Source organism: Ranitomeya imitator, chromosome 3, assembly GCF_032444005.1.
Source record: "Ranitomeya imitator isolate aRanImi1 chromosome 3, aRanImi1.pri, whole genome shotgun sequence".
Classification (NCBI taxonomy): Eukaryota; Metazoa; Chordata; class Amphibia; order Anura; family Dendrobatidae; genus Ranitomeya; species Ranitomeya imitator.
Window position 1 is genome coordinate 762,080,038 of NC_091284.1, and position 19,750 is coordinate 762,099,787.

The 19,750-nt window shown below is 42.1% G+C and overlaps 1 protein-coding gene across 1 annotated transcript in view; it reads left to right on the top strand.

Moving 5' to 3' along the window:
- KATNAL1 (katanin catalytic subunit A1 like 1) overlaps positions 1-19,750 on the top strand; it is a 221,868-nt gene that overhangs the window by 140,292 nt on the left and 61,826 nt on the right. Inside the window, exon 5 of the mRNA XM_069759015.1 lies at positions 2,691-2,818. Within this exon, the coding sequence (XP_069615116.1) occupies positions 2,691-2,818 (128 nt within the window). The remainder of the gene's footprint in view (positions 1-2,690; positions 2,819-19,750) is intronic.

Genomic DNA, 19,750 nt, shown 5'->3' on the forward strand with positions numbered 1-19,750 from the left:
TTTATTTTTTGTTACTTTTGCCATGCTTCAATAGCCTCCATGGGAGACTAGAAGCTGGCATAGCCTTATCAGCTCTGCTACATAGAGGTGATGCTCAGATCGCCTCTATGTAGCAGAATTACAGACTTGCTACGAGCGCCGACCACAGGGTGGCACTCATAGCAATCTGGCATTGACAACCATAGAGGTCTTCAAGAAACCTTTGGTTATTATGCCAACGCACAGATGACCCCCGATCATGTGACGGGGGGGTCAGCGGTGCGTGTATTTCCGGATGGATGGCTGGAAGCGCTTGTTAAATGCCACTGTAAGAGTTAAACAGCGGCATTTAACTAGATAATAGGGGCGGGTGGATCACGAATCCACCTGCGCCTATTTCGGGCACATGTCAGCTGTTCAAAATAGCTGACATGTCCCGGCTTTGATGCGGGCTTACCGCCAGATCCCACATCAAAGCAGGGGATCTGTACTATTCCGTCTGATGGCAGAAAGGGGTTAAAAGTGATAATAATGTTATGAAAATAGCAAAAAATGTATTTTTTTAATTTGCTGGCGTTTTATGGGAACATAAAGTTATTTTAAAAAACTTGTCCCGAGTTCCACTCTATACAAAAATGAATGCTACAAGAACCTATTAAGTCGCTCTATCTTCTTTTCAGCAATTTTTGGAAGAACCTTTTGAGTTCATAGTAGTGATGAGCGAACGTCCTGGGATGAGTTGTTATCTGAGCATGCTCGGGTGCTAACCAAGTGTCCTTGGCGTCCTCAAATAATATGTCCGAGTCCCTGCGGCTGCATGTCTCACGGCTGTTCGACAGTCACAACACATGCAGGGATTACCTAACAAGAACACTAAATCCGAGAATGTCTTCTTACTTGACAGGGACCATAGTTTTTTTTTTAATGGATAGTTGCTCGTTAGTTGCTCATAGATGTGTTATAAATGAAGTTGTGTTCTCATTCACCATTATTGTCAATCACGTTGATCATTTCATCCAGACACCACAATAATTTTCAAGTAACTTGTAAAAAGAAAAAACACATTTGGAGCATAATTATCTGGTGTAAATGAAACTATAGCTCAACAATTTTTATTTCTAACTAATTTTTTTTCCTAGGTATTTTCATGGGGCATGCTTATCCAGCTAACTGCACCAGAATTCTGTTGTAATTTGTACAAAAAATGTTTCTTTAATTTCTTGCTGATTTGTTTTAAGCACTTTTTTTTTTAGAATTTAGCCAAGTAGGAGGTGTGAGCTTGTTAAAAGGGACGTGGATTTTATATGTACATTTTTTTTATTTATTTTTTTAAAGTGCAAAAATTGTGGTGCACATTTCTGCCTCAAAGTAAGCCAACTAATAGGTGACATAAACTTTAGACCAGACAGTGTTCAAATTAGACTTATTTATCACATACAGCAAAACCAAAGAAATGACCCGGAGCATAAGTTGGTAATCATTAGTGATGAGCGAATATACTCGTTACTCGAGCACGCTCGGGGGTCCTCCGAGTATTCTTTAGTGCTCGGAGATTTCGTTTTTCTTGCCGCAGTTGAATGATTTACATCTGTTAGCCAGCATAAGTACATGTGGGGGTTCCCTAGCAACCAGACAACCCCCACATGTACTTATGCTGGCTAACAGATGTAAATCATTAAGCTGTGGTGAGGAAAACTAAATCTCAGAGCACTAAAAAATACTCAGAGGACCCACGAGCGTGCTCGTTTTCGAGTTACGAGTATATTCGCTCATTACTAGTAATCATGCAATGTGTAAGAGCACGTTCACACTGTGGCCATTTCATAGACACAACTCAAGAAAAAAACAAGATGAGTATATCGTAAGTAATTAGTAATAGTACTTTTAAATAACATGCGTTACTTATTCAACTTTATTTTTATAAAATGTAAAAGCCATTCCACCGCGACAAGGTGTACCCAATTGGGAAGGTCCTATCCTATCGTTAGTATTAAAGCCTTACCTTGTATCAGCCAACTTTACTGTGAATAAGGGTAGAGCAGGACAGGGGTCTAATTGTTCATAGACACGTGTCCATGGGAATTTCAGCTCTACAGCTTCCAATGGACAGGTGTCTGAACAGTCCAGGCCTCTGACCTTATTCACATTGAAATCATCTGACACAAGGTTAGGTTTTAATACTAGAGACACGATTGGGTACACTTTGTCTCTGTGGGATAGCTTTTACTTTTTTTTTATTTTTTTTTTTTTTTTATCAAAATGGTGTTAACAAAGTATCCTATATTATTTGCATGTACTGTTTCTATGTACTTACTACAGGGTATATTTGGTTTTTTGGTTTTTTTCTTGGGTTTTGCCTTATCACATTGCATGAACTCCTTTTGATAAATTTGATGCGTTTTAAGAATATCTTCTAAATTTGCACTCATTTAATGATGAGCATGCCCCATTATTGGATAACTTCCTTATTGTGTTTTGTTGCCGTTTCTTCTTTTTTTTTTCTGTGTATTATGAGGCCTGCTTTTCTGATGTTTTCCTGTATGTTTGTAGAGTAGATCAAACATCTTGATTTCTACTTGCTGGTCAGTCTTCATGTGATTTAGGGATTGTTCCTTTTATCATAGGAGCATACCTGGCATACCGATGAATGGATTTATTGATGTCCTATATATTTCCGAGCTGTATTCATTATAATTATACCTGTTTTGTAGGGTCGAAAAAATCAGCAAGATGTGGGTGGTGATAATGAGCTAAAAAAGTTTGATGGTGCTGGCTATGACAAAGATCTAATTGAAGCACTAGAGCGGGACATCATCTCTAGGAATCCCAACGTCCATTGGTATGTTTCAGTAATCTTCAAAATGACTATAATAAATGGCGCTTGATGCTACGTTGCATTATTATTTTTTTTAATCGTTAACCACTTTCTCACAATAGACGTAGTAATCTGTCCATGTGACCTAGGTCTATCTGACTAGGAACGGATTATTACGCCTACACGATCACCCGTGCACATGGGTGTTAGCTGGTTCTGAAAGTGGTGAACCGATCCCGGCAATTTAACCCCCAAAATGCTGCAGTCGAATGAGATTGCAGCATTCCGGGAGCCGACAGAGGGCTGACAGCCCCTCTGCTTTTGGAGCAGAGACCCCGCGGCGTGACACAGGGTCCCTTTCGTTGCCATGGTGATTCGATGTCGTCATGACGACCTCTGGGTCACAAGAGCTAGGAAACTTGCTGATCATGTGCACTGCATGATCATCAAGTCTCTGTCAGTGCAGAGCTGACAGTTTCTACAGCATGGTGATTGTTGTGAATTCTGTTGGCAAGCTCCCTCCTGTGGTCATGAATGGTACTTCGGATGGTTCTGTCCATGGGCTTCCTCTGGTGGTTGTCAGTGGAGCTGCGGCTTCTGAGTTTCCTTCCACAGGTCATGAGGTTAATTCGTTAGCTGGCTGCTCTATTTAACTCCACTTAGATCTTTGCTCCATGCCACCTTGTCAATGTTCCAGTATTGGTCTTGTTCTCTCCTGGATCGTTCTTGTGACCTGTCTTCCCAGCAGAAGCTAAGTTTCCTGCTTGCTTTTCTCTGGTTTGCTGTTTTTCTGTCCAGCTTGCTATTTTGATTTTGTCTTGCTTGCTGGAAGCTCTGGGACGCAGAGGGAGCGCCTCCGCACCGTGAGTCGGTGCGGAGGGTCTTTTTGCGCCCTCTGCGTGGTCTTTTTGTAGTTTTTTGTGCTGACCGCAAAGTTACCTTTCCTATCCTCTGTCTGTTCAGTAAGTCGGGCCTCACTTTGCTAAATCTATTTCATCTCTGTGTTTGTAAATTTTCTTCTTTACTCAGTCATTATATGTGGGGGGCTGCCTTTTTCTTTGGGGAATTTCTCTGAGGCAAGGTAGGCTTTATTTTTCTATCTCTAGGACTAGCTAGTTTCTTAGGCTGTGTCGAGTTGCATAGGGAGCGTTAGGAGCAATCCACGGCTATTTCTAGTGTGTGTGATAGGATTAGGGATTGCGGTCAGCAGAGTTCCCACGTCTCAGAGCTCGTCCTATATTATTAGTAACTATCTGGTCATTCCGTGTGCTCTTAACCACCAGGTCCATTATTGTCCTTACCACCAGGTCATAACAGTACAGGTGGCCCAAAGTACTAATGCATCTCAATAGAGGGATAAGAGAAGTTCTGAGACCATTTTTTTTTCTTTGCAGTGTGTTTTGTCTCTCTTTTCCCCTTTACCTCTGGGTGGTTCAGGATACAGGTGTAGATATGGACATTCAAGGTCTGTTCTTTTGTATGAATAATCTCACTGCAAGGATACAAAACATTCAAGATTTTGTGGTTCAGAATCCGATGTTAGAGCCTAGGATTCCAATTCCTGATCTGTTTTTTGGGGATAGATCTAAGTTTCTGAATTTCAAAAATAATTGTAAATTATTTCTTGCTTGAAACCTCGCTCCTCAGGTGACCCTGTTCAACAAGTGAAAATCATTATTTCTTTGTTACGTGGCGACCCTCAAGACTGGGCATTTTCCCTTGCGCCAGGAGATCCGGCATTGCGTGATGTTGATGCGTTTTTCCTGGCGCTTGGATTGCTTTATGATGAACCTAATTTAGTGGATCAGGCAGAGAAAATCTTGCTGGCTCTGTGTCAGGATCAGGATGAGGTAGAGATATATTGTCAGAAGTTTAGGAAGTGGTCTGTACTCACTCAGTGGAATGAATGTGCCCTGGCAGCAATTTTCAGAAAGGGTCTCTCTGAAGCCCTTAAGGATGTCATGGTGGGATTTCCCATGCCTGCTGGTCTGAATGAGTCTATGTCTTTGGCCATTCAGATCGATCGACGCTTGCGTGAGCGTAAAGCTGTGCACCATTTAGCGGTATTATCTGAGCATAGACCTGAGCCTATGCAATGTGATAGGACTTTGACCAGAGCTGAACGGCAAGAACACAGACGTCGGAATGGGCTGTGTTTTTACTGTGGTGATTCCACTCATGCTATCTCCGATTGTCCTAAGCGCACTAAGCGTTTCGCTAGGTCTGCTACCATTGGTACGGTACAGTCGAAATTTCTTTTGTCCGTTACTCTGATTTGCTCTTTGTCATCCTATTCTGTTATGGCATTTGTGGATTCAGGCGCTGCCCTGAATTTGATGGACTTGGAGTTTGCTAGGCGCTGTGGTTTTTTCTTGGAGCTCTTGCAGTATCCTATTCCATTGAGAGGAATTGATGCTACGCCTTTGGCCAAGAATAAGCCTCAGTACTGGACCCAATTGACCATGTGCATGGCTCCTGCACATCAGGAGGATATTCGCTTTTTGGTGTTGCATAATCTGCATGATGTGGTCGTTTTGGGGTTGCCATGGCTACAGGTTCATAATCCAGTATTGGATTGGAAATCTATGTCTGTGTCCAGCTGGGGTTGTCAGGGGGTACATGGTGATGTTCCATTTCTCTCTATTTCGTCATCCACCCCTTTTGAAGTCCCGGAGTTTTTGTCGGATTATTGGGATGTATTTGATGAGCCCAAATCCAGTGCCCTACCTCCTCATAGGGATTGTGATTGTGCTATCAATTTGATTCCTGGTAGTAAGTTTCCTAAGGGCCGACTGTTCAATTTATCTGTGCCAGAGCACGCCGCTATGCGGAGTTATGTAAAGGAATCCTTGGAGAAGGGTCATATTCGCCCGTCGTCGTCACCATTGGGAGCAGGGTTCTTTTTTGTGGCCAAGAAGGATGGTTCTTTGAGACCTTGTATTGATTACCGCCTTCTTAATAAGATCACAGTCAAATTTCAGTACCCTTTGCCGCTGCTGTCGGATTTATTTGCTCGGATTAAGGGGGCTAGTTGGTTCACCAAGATAGATCTTCGTGGTGCGTATAATCTTGTGCGTATTAAACAAGGCGATGAATGGAAAACAGCATTTAATACGCCCGAGGGCCATTTTGAGTACTTGGTTATGCCATTCGGGCTTTCCAATGCTCCATCAGTATTTCAGTCCTTTATGCATGACATCTTCCGAGAGTACCTGGATAAATTCCTGATTGTATATTTGGATGATATTTTGGTCTTCTCGGATGATTGGGAGTCTCACGTGAAGCAGGTCAGAATGGTGTTCCAGGTCCTTCGTGCGAATTCTTTGTTTGTGAAGGGGTCAAAGTGTCTCTTTGGAGTTCAGAAGGTTTCATTTTTGGGTTTCATTTTTTCCCCTTCTACTATCGAGATGGACCCTGTTAAAGTTCAGGCCATTTATGATTGGACTCAGCCGACATCTGTGAAGAGTCTGCAAAAGTTCCTGGGCTTTGCTAATTTTTATCGTCGCTTCATCAGTAATTTTTCTAGTGTTGCTAAACCGTTGACTGATTTGACCAAGACGGGTGCTGATGTGGTCAATTGGTCTTCTGCGGCTGTGGAAGCTTTTCAAGAGTTAAAGCGTCGTTTTGCTTCTGCCCCTGTGTTGTGCCAGCCAGATGTTTCGCTTCCGTTTCAGGTCGAGGTTGATGCTTCTGAGATTGGAGCAGGGGCTGTTTTGTCGCAAAGAAGTTCTGATGGCTCGGTGATGAAACCATGTGCCTTCTTTTCTAGAAAGTTTTCGCCTGCTGAGCGCAATTATGATGTTGGCAATCGAGAGTTGTTGGCCATGAAGTGGGCATTCGAGGAGTGGCGTCATTGGCTTGAAGGAGCCAAGCATCGCGTGGTGGTCTTGACGGATCACAAGAATTTGACTTATCTCGAGTCTGCCAAACGGTTGAATCCTAGACAGGCTCGTTGGTCGCTATTTTTCTCCCGTTTTGATTTTGTGGTTTCGTACCTTCCAGGCTCTAAGAATGTGAAGGCTAATGCCCTGTCAAAGAGTTTTGTGCCCGACTCTCCGGGTGTTCCTGAGCCGGCGGGTATTCTCAAAGAGGGGGTAATTTTGTCTGCCATCTCCCCTGATTTGCGGCGGGTGCTGCAAAAATTTCAGGCTGATAGACCTGACCGTTGCCCAGCGGAGAAACTGTTTGAACCTGATAAATGGACTAGTAGAGTTATCTCTGAGGTTCATTGTTCGGTGTTGGCTGGTCATCCTGGAATCTTTGGTACCAGAGATTTGGTGGCTAGATTCTTTTGGTGGCCGTCTTTGTCGCGGGATGTGCGTTCTTTTGTGCAGTCCTGTGGGACTTGTGCTCGGGCTAAGCCCTGCTGTTCTCGTGCCAGTGGGTTGCTTTTGCCCTTGCCGGTCCCGAAGAGGCCCTGGACGCATATCTCTATGGATTTTATTTTGGATCTCCCTGTCTCTCAAAAGATGTCGGTCATTTGGGTGGTTTGTGATCGCTTCTCTAAGATGGTCCATTTGGTACCCTTGTCTAAATTGCCTTCCTCCTCTGATTTGGTGCCATTGTTTTTCCAGCATGTGGTTCGTTTACATGGCATTCCGGAGAGCATCGTTTCGGACAGAGGTTCCCAGTTTGTTTCGAGGTTTTGGCGAGACTTTTGTGCTAGGATGGGCATTGATTTGTCTTTTTCCTCGGCTTTCCATCCTCAGACAAATGGTCAAACCGATCGAACTAATCAAACTTTGGAAACATATCTGAGATGCTTTGTTTCTGCTGATCAGGATGATTGGGTGTCCTTTTTGCCTTTGGCTGAGTTCACCCTTAATAATCGGGCCAGCTCGGCTACTTTGGTTTCGCCGTTTTTCTGCAATTCTGGTTTCCATCCTCGTTTCTCTTCAGGGCAGGTTGAGTCTTCGGACTGTCCTGGTGTAGATACTGTGGTGGATAGGTTGCAGCAGATTTGGACTCATGTGGTGGATAATTTGACATTGTCCCAAGAGAAGGCTCAACGTTTCGCTAACCGCCGGCGCTGTGTGGGTCCCCGACTTCGTGTTGGGGATTTGGTTTGGTTATCGTCTCGTTATGTTCCTATGAAGGTTTCCTCTCCTAAGTTTAAGCCTCGTTTCATTGGTCCGTATAAGATTTCTGAGGTTCTCAATCCTGTGTCATTTCGTTTGACCCTTCCAGCTTCTTTTGCCATCCATAATGTATTCCATAGGTCGTTGTTGCGGAGATACGTGGCGCCTGTGGTTCCATCCGTTGATCCTCCTGCCCCGGTGTTGGTTGAGGGGGAGTTGGAGTATGTGGTGGAGAAGATTTTGGATTCTCGTATTTCGAGACGGAAACTCCAGTACCTGGTCAAGTGGAAGGGTTATGGTCAGGAAGATAATTCCTGGGTCTTTGCCTCTGATGTTCATGCTGCCGATCTGGTTCGTGCCTTTCATTTGGCTCGTCCTGGTCGGCCTGGGGGCTCTGGTAAGGGTTCAGTGACCCCTCCTCAAGGGGGGGTACTGTTGTGAATTCTGTTGGCAAGCTCCCTCCTGTGGTCATGAATGGTACTTCGGATGGTTCTGTCCATGGGCTTCCTCTGGTGGTTGTGAGTGGAGCTGCGGCTTCTGAGTTTCCTTCCACAGGTGACGAGGTTAATTCGTTAGCTGGCTGCTCTATTTAACTCCACTTAGATCTTTGCTCCATGCCACCTGTCAATGTTCCAGTATTGGTCTTGTTCTCTCCTGGATCGTTCTTGTGACCTGTCTTCCCAGCAGAAGCTAAGTTTCCTGCTTGCTTTTCTCTGGTTTGCTGTTTTTCTGTCCAGCTTGCTATTTTGATTTTGTCTTGCTTGCTGGAAGCTCTGGGACGCAGAGGGAGCGCCTCCGCACCGTGAGTCGGTGCGGAGGGTCTTTTTGCGCCCTCTGCGTGGTCTTTTTGTAGTTTTTTGTGCTGACCGCAAAGTTACCTTTCCTATCCTCTGTCTGTTCAGTAAGTCGGGCCTCACTTTGCTAAATCTATTTCATCTCTGTGTTTGTAATTTTCTTCTTTACTCACAGTCATTATATGTGGGGGGCTGCCTTTTCCTTTGGGGAATTTCTCTGAGGCAAGGTAGGCTTTATTTTTCTATCTCTAGGGCAAGCTAGTTTCTTAGGCTGTGTCGAATTGCATAGGGAGCGTTAGGAGCAATCCACGGCTATTTCTAGTGTGAGTTCCCACGTCTCAGAGCTCGTCCTATATTATTAGTAACTATCTGGTCATTCCGTGTGCACTTAACCACCAGGTCCATTATTGTCCTTACCACCAGGTCATAACAGGTGATGCTGCATCATCTCCATGCTGTAGAAGCAATCAGCCTGTAAAAAATGATAGTCCCATGGTGGGACGAAGTTTAAAAAAAAAAAAAAAAAAGTAACAATTTTTTTAAATAATTGTAAAAATATTTTTAAAAAAATCCAAAATAATAATAAAAGATCAAAGGATATTGTTCCTATAAAAAAATATTTGAATGAAAAAAGTATATACAATAAAAGTACACATTTAGTATCGCAGTGTCCACAACGACCCGACCTATAAAACTGTCCCACTACTTAACCCCTTTAGTGAACACCACAAAAAACATAAATAAAAAACAAGGCAAAAAACAATGCTTTATCATCATACCGCCGAACAAAAAGTGGAATAAAATGCGATGAAAAAGACGGATATAGACAAGCATGATACCAATGAAAACTTCATCTTGTCCTGCAAAAAGCAACCAACCATACAGCTCCATCAGCGAAAAAATAAAATATTTAACTATAAAGCGATGCAGAAATAATTATTTTGTCTGTAAAATAGTTTTTATTGTGTAAAAGCGCCAAAACATAAAAAAGACATAAATGGGGTATCACTGTAATCGTACTGACCCGAAGAATAAAACTGCCTTATCAATTTTACCACACACAGAACAGCATAACACCCCCCCTCCCCCCTAAAAAAATAAATAAAAAAAAATTACTTGCTGGTTTTTGTTCATTCTGCCTCCCAGAAATTGGAATAGAAAGTGTTCAAAAAATGTCATGTGCCCGGAAATGGTTCCAATAAAAACGTCAATCCATCCCGCAAAGAATAAGCCCTCACATGACTCTGTGGGCCAAAATATGGAAAATTATAGCTCTCAAGATATGGTGATGCAAAAACTATTTTTTGCAATAAAAAGCGTCTTTTAGTGTGTGACAGCAGCCAAACATAAAAACCCGATATAAATCTGGTATTGCTGTAATCGCACCGACCTGAAGAATAAAGTCGCCTAATCACTTATACTGCACGAGGAATGTTGAATAAAATAAATAAAACCAATTCTTCACCTGCCGTTGATTTATTTTTATTTTTTTTCAGTCTTCCTCCCAAGGATCGCAGTAAGGCTCGACATACATTTTAGGCTGAACTGGATGGACAAATGTCTTTTTTTCGGCCTTACTAACTATGTTACTATGTTACTATGTTACATTTATCCTGTGCTCTGCGCTGAGCTCTTGCATCGTGGTTTCGTTGTAAATCTCTGAAATACATGATTCAGATGGAACATCTGGCGGAATATTCCCTATAATGAGGCAGATAGTCACTGTGGAGTTTTGAAAAATATTTAGAATTGAGTCCTCAGTGGTTGATACCTTTTAATGGCTAATAATAATATAATAATAATAATAATTTTTATTTATATAGCGCCAACATATTCCGCAGCGCTTTACAAATTATAGAGGGGACTTGTACAGACAATAGACATTACAGCATAACAGAAATACAGTTCAAAACAGATACCAGGAGGAGTGAGGGCCCTGCTCGCAAGCTTACAAACTATGGGGAAAAGGGGAGACACGAGAGGTGGATGGTAACAATTGCTTTAGTTATTCGGACCAGCTATAGTGTAAGGCTCAGGTGTTCATGTAAAGCTGCATGAACCAGTTACCTGCCTAAGTATGTAGCAGTACAGACACAGAGGGCTAATACTGCATAAAGTGTATGAGAACATGATGCGAGGAACCTTTTTTTTTTTTTATTATAAATAGGCCACACAGGGATCGTTAGGTTAATGCATTGAGGCGGTAGGCCAGTCTGAACAAATGAGTTTTTAGGGCACACTTAAAACTGTGGGGATTGGGGATTAATCGTATTAACCTAGGTAGTGCATTCCAAAGAATCGGCGCAGCACGTGTAAAGTCTTGGAGACGGGAGTGGGAGGTTCTGATTATTGAGGATGCTAACCTGAGGTCATTAGCGGAGCGGAGGGCACGGGTAGGGTGGTAGACTGATACCAGGGAGGAGATGTAGGGTGGTGCTGAGCCATGGAGTGCTTTGTGGATGAGGGTAGTAGTTTTGTACTGGATTCTGGAGTGGATGGGTAGCCAGTGTAATGACTGGCACAGGGTAGAGGCATCGGTGTAACGGTTGGTGAGGAATATGATCCTGGCTGCAGCATTCAGGACAGATTGGAGCGGGGAGAGTTTTGCAAGAGGGAGACCGATTAGTAGAGAGTTACAATAGTCCAGACGAGAATGAATAAGTGAAACAGTAAGAGTTTTTGCAGAGTCGAAAGTAAGAAAAGGGCGAATTCTAGAAATGTTTTTGAGATGCAGGTAAGAAGAGCGAGCCAGTGATCGGATGTAGGGGATGAATGAAAGGTCAGAATCAAGGATGACCCCAAGGCAGCGGGCATGTTGCTTTGGAGTAATGGTGGAACCGCACACGGAGATGGCAATGTCAGGCAAAGGTAGGTTAGTAGAGGGAGAGAACACGAGGAGTTCAGTTTTTGACAGGTTTAGTTTCAGATAGAGGGAGGACATGATGTTAGAGACAGCGGTAAGACAATCACTGGTGTTTTCTAAAAAGGTCGGTGTGATATCGGGAGCAGAAGTGTATAATTGGGTGTCGTCAGCATAGAGATGGTACTGGAAACCAAATCTACTGATTGTTTGTCCAATAGGGGCAGTATACAACGAGAAGAGTAGGGGGCCTAGGACTGATCCTTGAGGAACCCCAACAGTAAGGGGAAGGTGAGAGGAGGAGGAACCAGCAAAACATACAGCTAACTGAAAAGATGGTAACAAATTGCAAGCTTTCGAGACTACACATGTCTCTTCATCAGGCATAGACTAAAAGAAATTCTGAAGAATCACATATTTATGCACAACATAGCACAGAAAAAAAAAAAGGAAAAACCATAGATAAGACAGGTGACATGAAGCAGAATTACCATGAGTAATATAAACTGATAACGACCTTTGACAGTCTTAGTAGAGGAATGAATGTGTCGCAAGGATTTATGTCTTTTTACATCAACTAAGGAATTTGCTCCTCAGACTATGAGGGGTCATCACAACAGAGACCCCAATCAGAGGACAATATAACATTCCTTATCTAAGAGCTGGCCCAATATTTATGGACATAACTGTTTTATCACTCATGGTAATTTTGCTTCATATCACCTGTCTTATTCATGGTCCCCCTTCTCCCTTTTTTTTCTCTATGTTGTGCATAAATATGTGATTCTTCAGAATTTCTTTTAGTGTTTGCCTGATGAAGAGACCTGTGTAGTCTCGAAAGCTTGCAATTTGTTACCATCTTTTCAGTTAGCCATTAAAAGGTATCAACCACTGAGGACTCTCAATTCTAAATATTTTTCTATCTACTGGCTAACACGGTACCAAGATATATATCTTTCCTGTATCAATGTGGAGTTTTGTGCACTTCTGAAAAGGACACCGCTGAACAGAGGCCAGACAGATTCCAGAGTAATTCTGCTGCCTTATTATAGTGAATGGATCCCTCGGGGGTTTCATCTGAATCACATAACTCAGAGATTTAGATAGAAACCCCAAAGTAAGTGGTCAACGTAGAGCACCGTTTAAATGTGGTCTCAAACATTATGTAAAATGTTCCCAATAAAAGCTTCAACTCAATCCACAAAAAAGCAAGTCCCCCGCTCAGGTCTGTCGTCTGTTATTGGAAATATAGGGGTCTTCCACGTTACTGGTAGCACAAAGGCTTTGGAAAAGGGAAATGGCCCCTCACCCGCTAAAAGAAATTCAGCAAAGTCTGTGCTCTCAAATCCAAATGCCCCCCTCCCTTCTAAGCTGTACAGTGTACCTAAGCTACATATAGTGTCCACATGTTTAGCATTTCTGAAGCGATGAGAGCCCACCTAGCTTACGGTGCATGTCTCCAGAAGCACGGGCTGGGCATAACGTACTGGTGACTGCAACGTACTGGTCAATACAATGGCAGTTTTCAACTTTCACTCGGCAACATTCATTGCTGCCTGTTTCTGGAATACACCCATGGAGTCAAAATCGTCACTACACCTGTAGATAAATTCCCCAAGGGGTATAGTTTCCAAAATAGGGTCACTTGAGAGGGGATTCTGCTCTTCTAACAATTAGGGGCTCTGTATATGGAGTCCGCAAAGTGCTCTAGGCAAATAGCGCTCCATTCCTCTCGAGTCTCTCCGTATGGCTAAGTAGTACTGTACAGCCACAAATGGGGTATTGCCACGTTCAGTAGAAATTGTGGGACAACGTTTGATGCCATTTTTACCCACTTCTTGTGTGAAAATATAAAGTCTGAGGTTAAAACTAATTTTTTGGGGGAAAAATGTAGTTACCCTGTTTTTTCTTCACTGCCCATTGGTGTGACACACCAGTGGTATAAATATGATCACTGCACCCCTACATGAATTAATTGAGAGGTTGACGTTGTAAAATGGGGTCACTTATGGGGGTTTCTGCTATTCTGGCACCTCATGGTCTCTCTCAGTGGGTCATGGCACTTGCAAACCATTAAAGTAAAATCTGGTGCTCCTTGCCTTCTGAGCTTTGCGCTGTGTCTGAAACATATTTCCCAAATACATGTAGGGTACTGGTGCACTCTGGAAAAAATGGATCTCCGTTTGTTGTAAAAAAAGAAAAAAAATCCTATTAGCCCTTAGAAAAATTAAACACTTGGGGTTAAAACATCATTTTAGTGGTGAAAATGTAATTTATTCTTTCTTCACCGCTCAGTGGTATAAAATTCTGTGAGGCACGTGGTTTCAATATGATCATTGCGCTCCCAGATGAATTCATTGGTTTTAGTTTGTAAAATTAGTTCACATATAGGTGGTTTCTGTTGTTCTGACACCTCAGGGGCTCTGCCAATGTGACATTCCAGCAAAGTCTAAACTTCAATATGGCGCCTCTTCCCTTCTGAGCTTTGCACTGTGCCTCAGAAGTCATATTCCCCCACATATGGGGTATCGGTGTACTCAGGAGACATTGCACAACAAACTGTATGGTGTAATTTCTCCTATTACCCTTATGAAAATGCAAAATTTGGGGCCAATATAAATTTTTTGTAGACAAAATGTGATTTTATTGTTTTCATGGCTCAACGTTATAAACGTCTGTAAAGCACCTGGGAATTCAAGATGCTCACCACGCATCAAAATACATTCCTTGAGGGGTCTAGTTTCCAAAATGGCGTCACTTGTGGTTTTTTTTCTCTTTTTAGGCACATCAGGGGCTCTGCAAATGGGAGATGATGTCTGCTAATGATTCCAGGAAATTTTACATTCATAAAGTCAAATGACGATATTTCCCTTCTGAACTCTGCTGTGCGCCCAAACAGTAGTTTTCTCCCTCATATGGGGTATCTGCGTGCTCAGGAGAAATTGCACAACAAACTGTATGGTGCAATTTCTAATGTTACCCTTATGAAAATGCAATATTTTGTGCTAAAAACCTATTTGTGGTGAAAATGTATTTTTTTTATTTTTACGGCTCAACGTTATAAAATTCTTTGAAGCACTTGAGGGTTTAATGTGCTCACCACACATCTAGCTCAGTCCCGTGAGGAGTCTAGTTTCCAAAATGGGGTCACTTGTAGGGGATTTTCACTGTTTAGGCACATCAGTGGCTCTCGTCCGCCAATTGTTCCAGCAAATTTTGCATTCAAAAAGTCAAATGGGGCTCCTTCCCTTCTGAGCTCTGCCGTGCGCCCAGTGTTTTTCTCCCTCATATGGGGTATCTGCATGCTCAGAAGAAGTTACACAACAAATTTTGGGGTCTATTTTTTTCCTTTTACCTTGTCAAAATAAAAAAATTTGGATGTGAATTCAATTTTTTGTGAAAAAAGTTAAATGTTTATTTTTTTCAAAAAATTCTTGTGAAGCACCTAAAGTGTTGATATACTTCTTAAATGTGGTTTTCAGCACCTTGAAGGGTGTCGTTTTTAGAATGGTGTCATTTTGGGTATCTTTTATCATATAGCCCCTCAAAGTGACTTCAAATGTGATGTGGTCCCTTAAAAAAAAAAAAAAAAAAGTTTTGTAAATTTTGTTGGAAAAATAAAAAATCGCTGGTCAATTTTTAACCCCTTATAACGTTGTAACAAAAAAAATTTTGGTACCAAAATTGTGCTGATGTAAAATAGACATGTGAGAAACGTTATTTATTAACTACTAGATGGTGGCCTGATTCTAACGCATCGGGTATTCTAGAATATGCATGTCCACGTAGTATATTGCACAGCCCACATAGTATATTGCCCAGCCACGTAGTATATTGCCTAGTCACGTAGTATATTGCCCAGCCACGTAGTATATTGCCCAGCGACGTAGTATATTGCCCAATAAAAGTAGATAAACACGGCACTCTGTGAGGATATGAGTTTTGGTGCTCGAGTAGGGTATCCAACCCTCAGTCACAAGTATTCAAGAATCACCCGGCACTCAAAAATTGTGAAAAGTTACAATTACAGTTTATTATTATCCAGACATAGAACCAGTTTGTTTGTTGAACGTTTTCAGTCCCAGATGGACCTTCTTCAGAACAGTTCAATTTATCTGGAATGGAAGGATAATGCGTATGGCCAGTAGGGGGATCCCTCTGACAATGTACTGGCTATCACCACACTAAATGCAATGTGTACATCTGGGGTGTGTAGTGCACAGCGGCGCTACAGAGATCCGGAGGTCAGCACGTGGTGAAGCAGCAGCACTGGTGGCGTGCTAGGTCGCCGAGGGGAAGCGTGTAGTATATTACCCAGTCACGTAGTATATTGCCCAGTCACGTAGTATATTGCCCAGCCACGTAGTATATTGCCCAGCCACGTAGTATATTGCCCAGCCACGTAGTATATTGCCCAGCCACGTAGTATATTGCCCAGCCACGTAGTATATTGCCAAGCCACGTAGTATATTGCCAAGCCACGTAGTATATTGCCCAGCCACGTAGTATATTGCCCAGCCATGTAGTATATTGCCCAGCCACGTAGTATATTGCCCAGTGACGTAGTATATTGCCTAGTGACGTAGTATATTGCGCACCACGTAGTATATTGCCCAGTCACGTAGTATATTGCTCAGTGACGTAGTATACAGCACAGAGCCACGTAGTATATTGCCCAGTTACGTAGTATATTGCCCAGTGACGTAGTATACAGCACAGAACCACGTAGTATATTGCACAGCGAAGTAGTATACAGCACAGAGCCACGTAGAATTCGTTGATGCTTTCTCGTGACATATTGTACTTCATGATAGTGGTAAAATTTCTTTGATATTACCTGCGTTTATTTGTGAAAAAACGGAAATATGGCGAAAATTTTGAAAATTTTGCAATTTTCCAACTTTGAATTTTTATGCAATTAAATCACAGAGATATGTCACACAAAATACTTAATAAGTAACATTTCCCACATGTCTACTTTACATCAGCACAATTTTGGAACCAAAATGTTTTTTTGTTAGGGAGTTATAAGGGTTAAAAGTTGACCAGCAATTTCTAATTTTTACAACACCATTTTATTTTAGGGACCACATCTCATTTGAAGTCATTTTGAGGGGTCTATATGATAGAAAATACCCAAGTGTGACACCATTCTAAAAACTACACCCCTCAAGGTGCTCAAAACCACATTCAAGAAGTTTATTAACCCTTCAGGTGTTTCACAGGAATTTTTGGAATGTTTAAATAAAAATTAACATTTAACTTTTTTCATAAAAAATTTACTTCAGCTCCAATTTGTTTTATTTTACCAAGGGTTACAGGAGAAAATGGACCCCAAACCTAGTTGTACAATTTGTCCTGAGTACGCCGATACCCCATAAGTGGAGGTAAACCACTGTTTGGGCGCATGATGGAGCTTGGAAGCGAAGGAGTGCCATTTGACTTTTTAATGCAAAATTGACTGGAATTGAGATGGGATGCCATGTTGCGTTTGGAGAGCCACTGATGTGCCTAAACATTGAAACCCCCCACAAATGACACCATTTTGGAAAGTAGACCCCCTAAGGAACTTATCTTGAGGTGTGGTGAGCACTTTGACCCACCAAGTGCTTCACAGAAGTTTATAATGCAGAACCGTAAAAATAAAAAATCATTTTTTTTTCACAAAAATTATCTTTTCGCCCCCAATTTTTTATTTTCCCAATGGTAAGAGAAGAAATTGGAACCAAAAAGTTGTTGTACAATTTGTCCTGAGTACGCTGATACCCCATATGTGGGAGTAAACCACTGTTTGGGCGCATGGGAGAGCTCGGAAGGGAAGGAGCGCCGTTTGACTTTTCAATGCAAAATTCACAGGAATTGAGATGAGACGCCATGTTGCGTTTGGAGAGCCACTGATGTGCCTAAACATTGAAACCCCCACAAGTGACACCATTTTGGAAAGTAGACCCCCTAAGGAACTTATCTAGATGTGTGGTGAGCACTTTGACCTACCAAGAGCTTCACAGAAGTTTATAATGCAGAGCCGTAAAAATAAAACAAACATTTTTTCCCACAAAAATTATTTTTTAGTCCCCAGTTTTGTATTTTCCTGAGGGTAACAGGAGAAATTGGACCCCAAAAGTTGTTGTGCAATTTGTCCTGAGTGCGCTGATACCCCATATGTGGAGGGAACCACCGTTTGGGCGCATGGGAGGGCTCGGAAGGGAAGGAGCGCCATTTGGAATACATACTTAGATGGAATGGTCTGCAGGCGTCACATTGCGTTTGCAGAGCCCCTAATGTACCTAAACAGTAGAAACCCCCCACAAGTGACCCCATATTGGAAACTAGACCCCCCATGGAACTTATCTAGATGTGTTGTGAGAACATTGAGCCCCCAAGTGTTTCACTACAGTTTCTAACGCAGAGCCGTGAAAATAAAAAAAAAATATTCCCCCCCAAATTATTTTTTAGCCCCCAGTTTTGTATTTTCTCGAGGGCAACAGGAGAAATTGGACCCCAAAAGTTGTTGTCCAATTTGTCCTGAGTGCGCGGATGCCCCATATGTGGGGGGGAACCACCGTTTGGGCGCATTGGGAGGGCTCGGAAGGGAAGGAGCGCCATTTGGAATGCAGACTTAGATGGAATGGTCTGCAGGCGTCACATTGCGTTTGAAGAGCCCCTAATGTACCTAAACAGTAGAAACCCCCCACAAGTGACCCCATATTGGAAACTAGACCCCCCCCACGAACTTATCTAGATGTGTTGTGAGAACTTTGACCCCCAAGTGTTTCACTACAGTTTCTAACGCAGAGCCGTGAAAATAAAAAATCTTTTTTTTTCCCACAAAAATTATCTTTTAGCCCCCAGTTTTGTATTTTCCCAAGGGTAACAGGAGAAATTGGACCCCAAAAGTTGTTGTCCTATTTGTCCTGAGTACGCTGATACCCCATATGTTGGGGTAAACTCCTGTTTGGACACACGGGAGAGCTCGGAAGGGAAGGAGCACAGTTTTACTTTTTCAACGCAGAATTGGCTGGAATTGAGATCGGACGCCATGTCGCGTTTGGAGAGCCCCTGATGTGTCTAAACAATAGAAACCCCCCAATTATAACTGAAACCCTAATCCAAACACACCCCTAACCCTAATTCCAACGGTAACCGTAACCACACCTCTAACCCAGACACACCCCTAACCCTAATCCCAACCCTATTCCCAACCGCAAATGTAATCCTAACCCTAACTTTAGCCCCAACCCTAACTGTAGCCTTAACCCTAACTGTAGCCTTAACCCTAGCCCTAACCCTAGCCCTAACCATAACCCTAACCCTAGCCCTAACCCTAGCCCTAACCCTAGCCCTAACCCTAACCCTAGCCCTAACCCTAATGGGAAAATGGAAATAAATACATTTTTTAATTTTTTTTATTTTTCCCTAACTAAGGGGGTGATGAAGGGGGGTTTGATTTACTTTTATAGCTGGTTGTTTAGCGGATTTTTATGATTGGCAGCCGTCACACACTGAAAGACGCTTTTTATTGCAAAAAATATTTTTTGCGTTACCACATTTTGAGAGCTATAATTTTTCCATATTTCGATTTTTTGTGAGGCAGAATTACCAAAAACCAGCTATTCATGAATTTCTTTTGGGGGAGGCGTTTATACCGTTCCACGTTTGGTAAAATTGATAAAGTAGTTTTATTCTTCGGGTCAGTACGATTACAGCGACACCTCATTTATATCATTTTTTTATGTTTTGGCGCTTTTATGCGATAAATACTATTTTATAGAAAAAATTAATTATTTTTGCATCGATTTATTCTAAGGACTATAACTTTTTTATTTTTTTGCTGATGTTGCTGTATCGCGGCTTGTTTTTTGCGGGACAAGATGACGCTTTCAGCAGTACCATGGTTATTTATATCCGTCTTTTGATCGCGTGTTATTCCACTTTTTGTTCGGCGGTATGATAATAAAGCGTTGTTTTTTGTCTCGTTTTTTTTTTTTCTTACGGTGTTTACTGAAGGGGTTAACTAGTGGGACAGTTTTATAGGTCGGGTCGTTACGGACGCGGCGATACTAAATATGTGTACTTTTATTGTTTTTGTTTTTTTATTTAGATAAAGAAATGTATTTATGGGAATAATATTTTTATTTTTTTTCATTATTTAGGATTTTTTATTTTTTTTACACACTTGTAAAAAAATGTTTTAACTTTTTTACTTTGTCCCAGGGGGGACAAT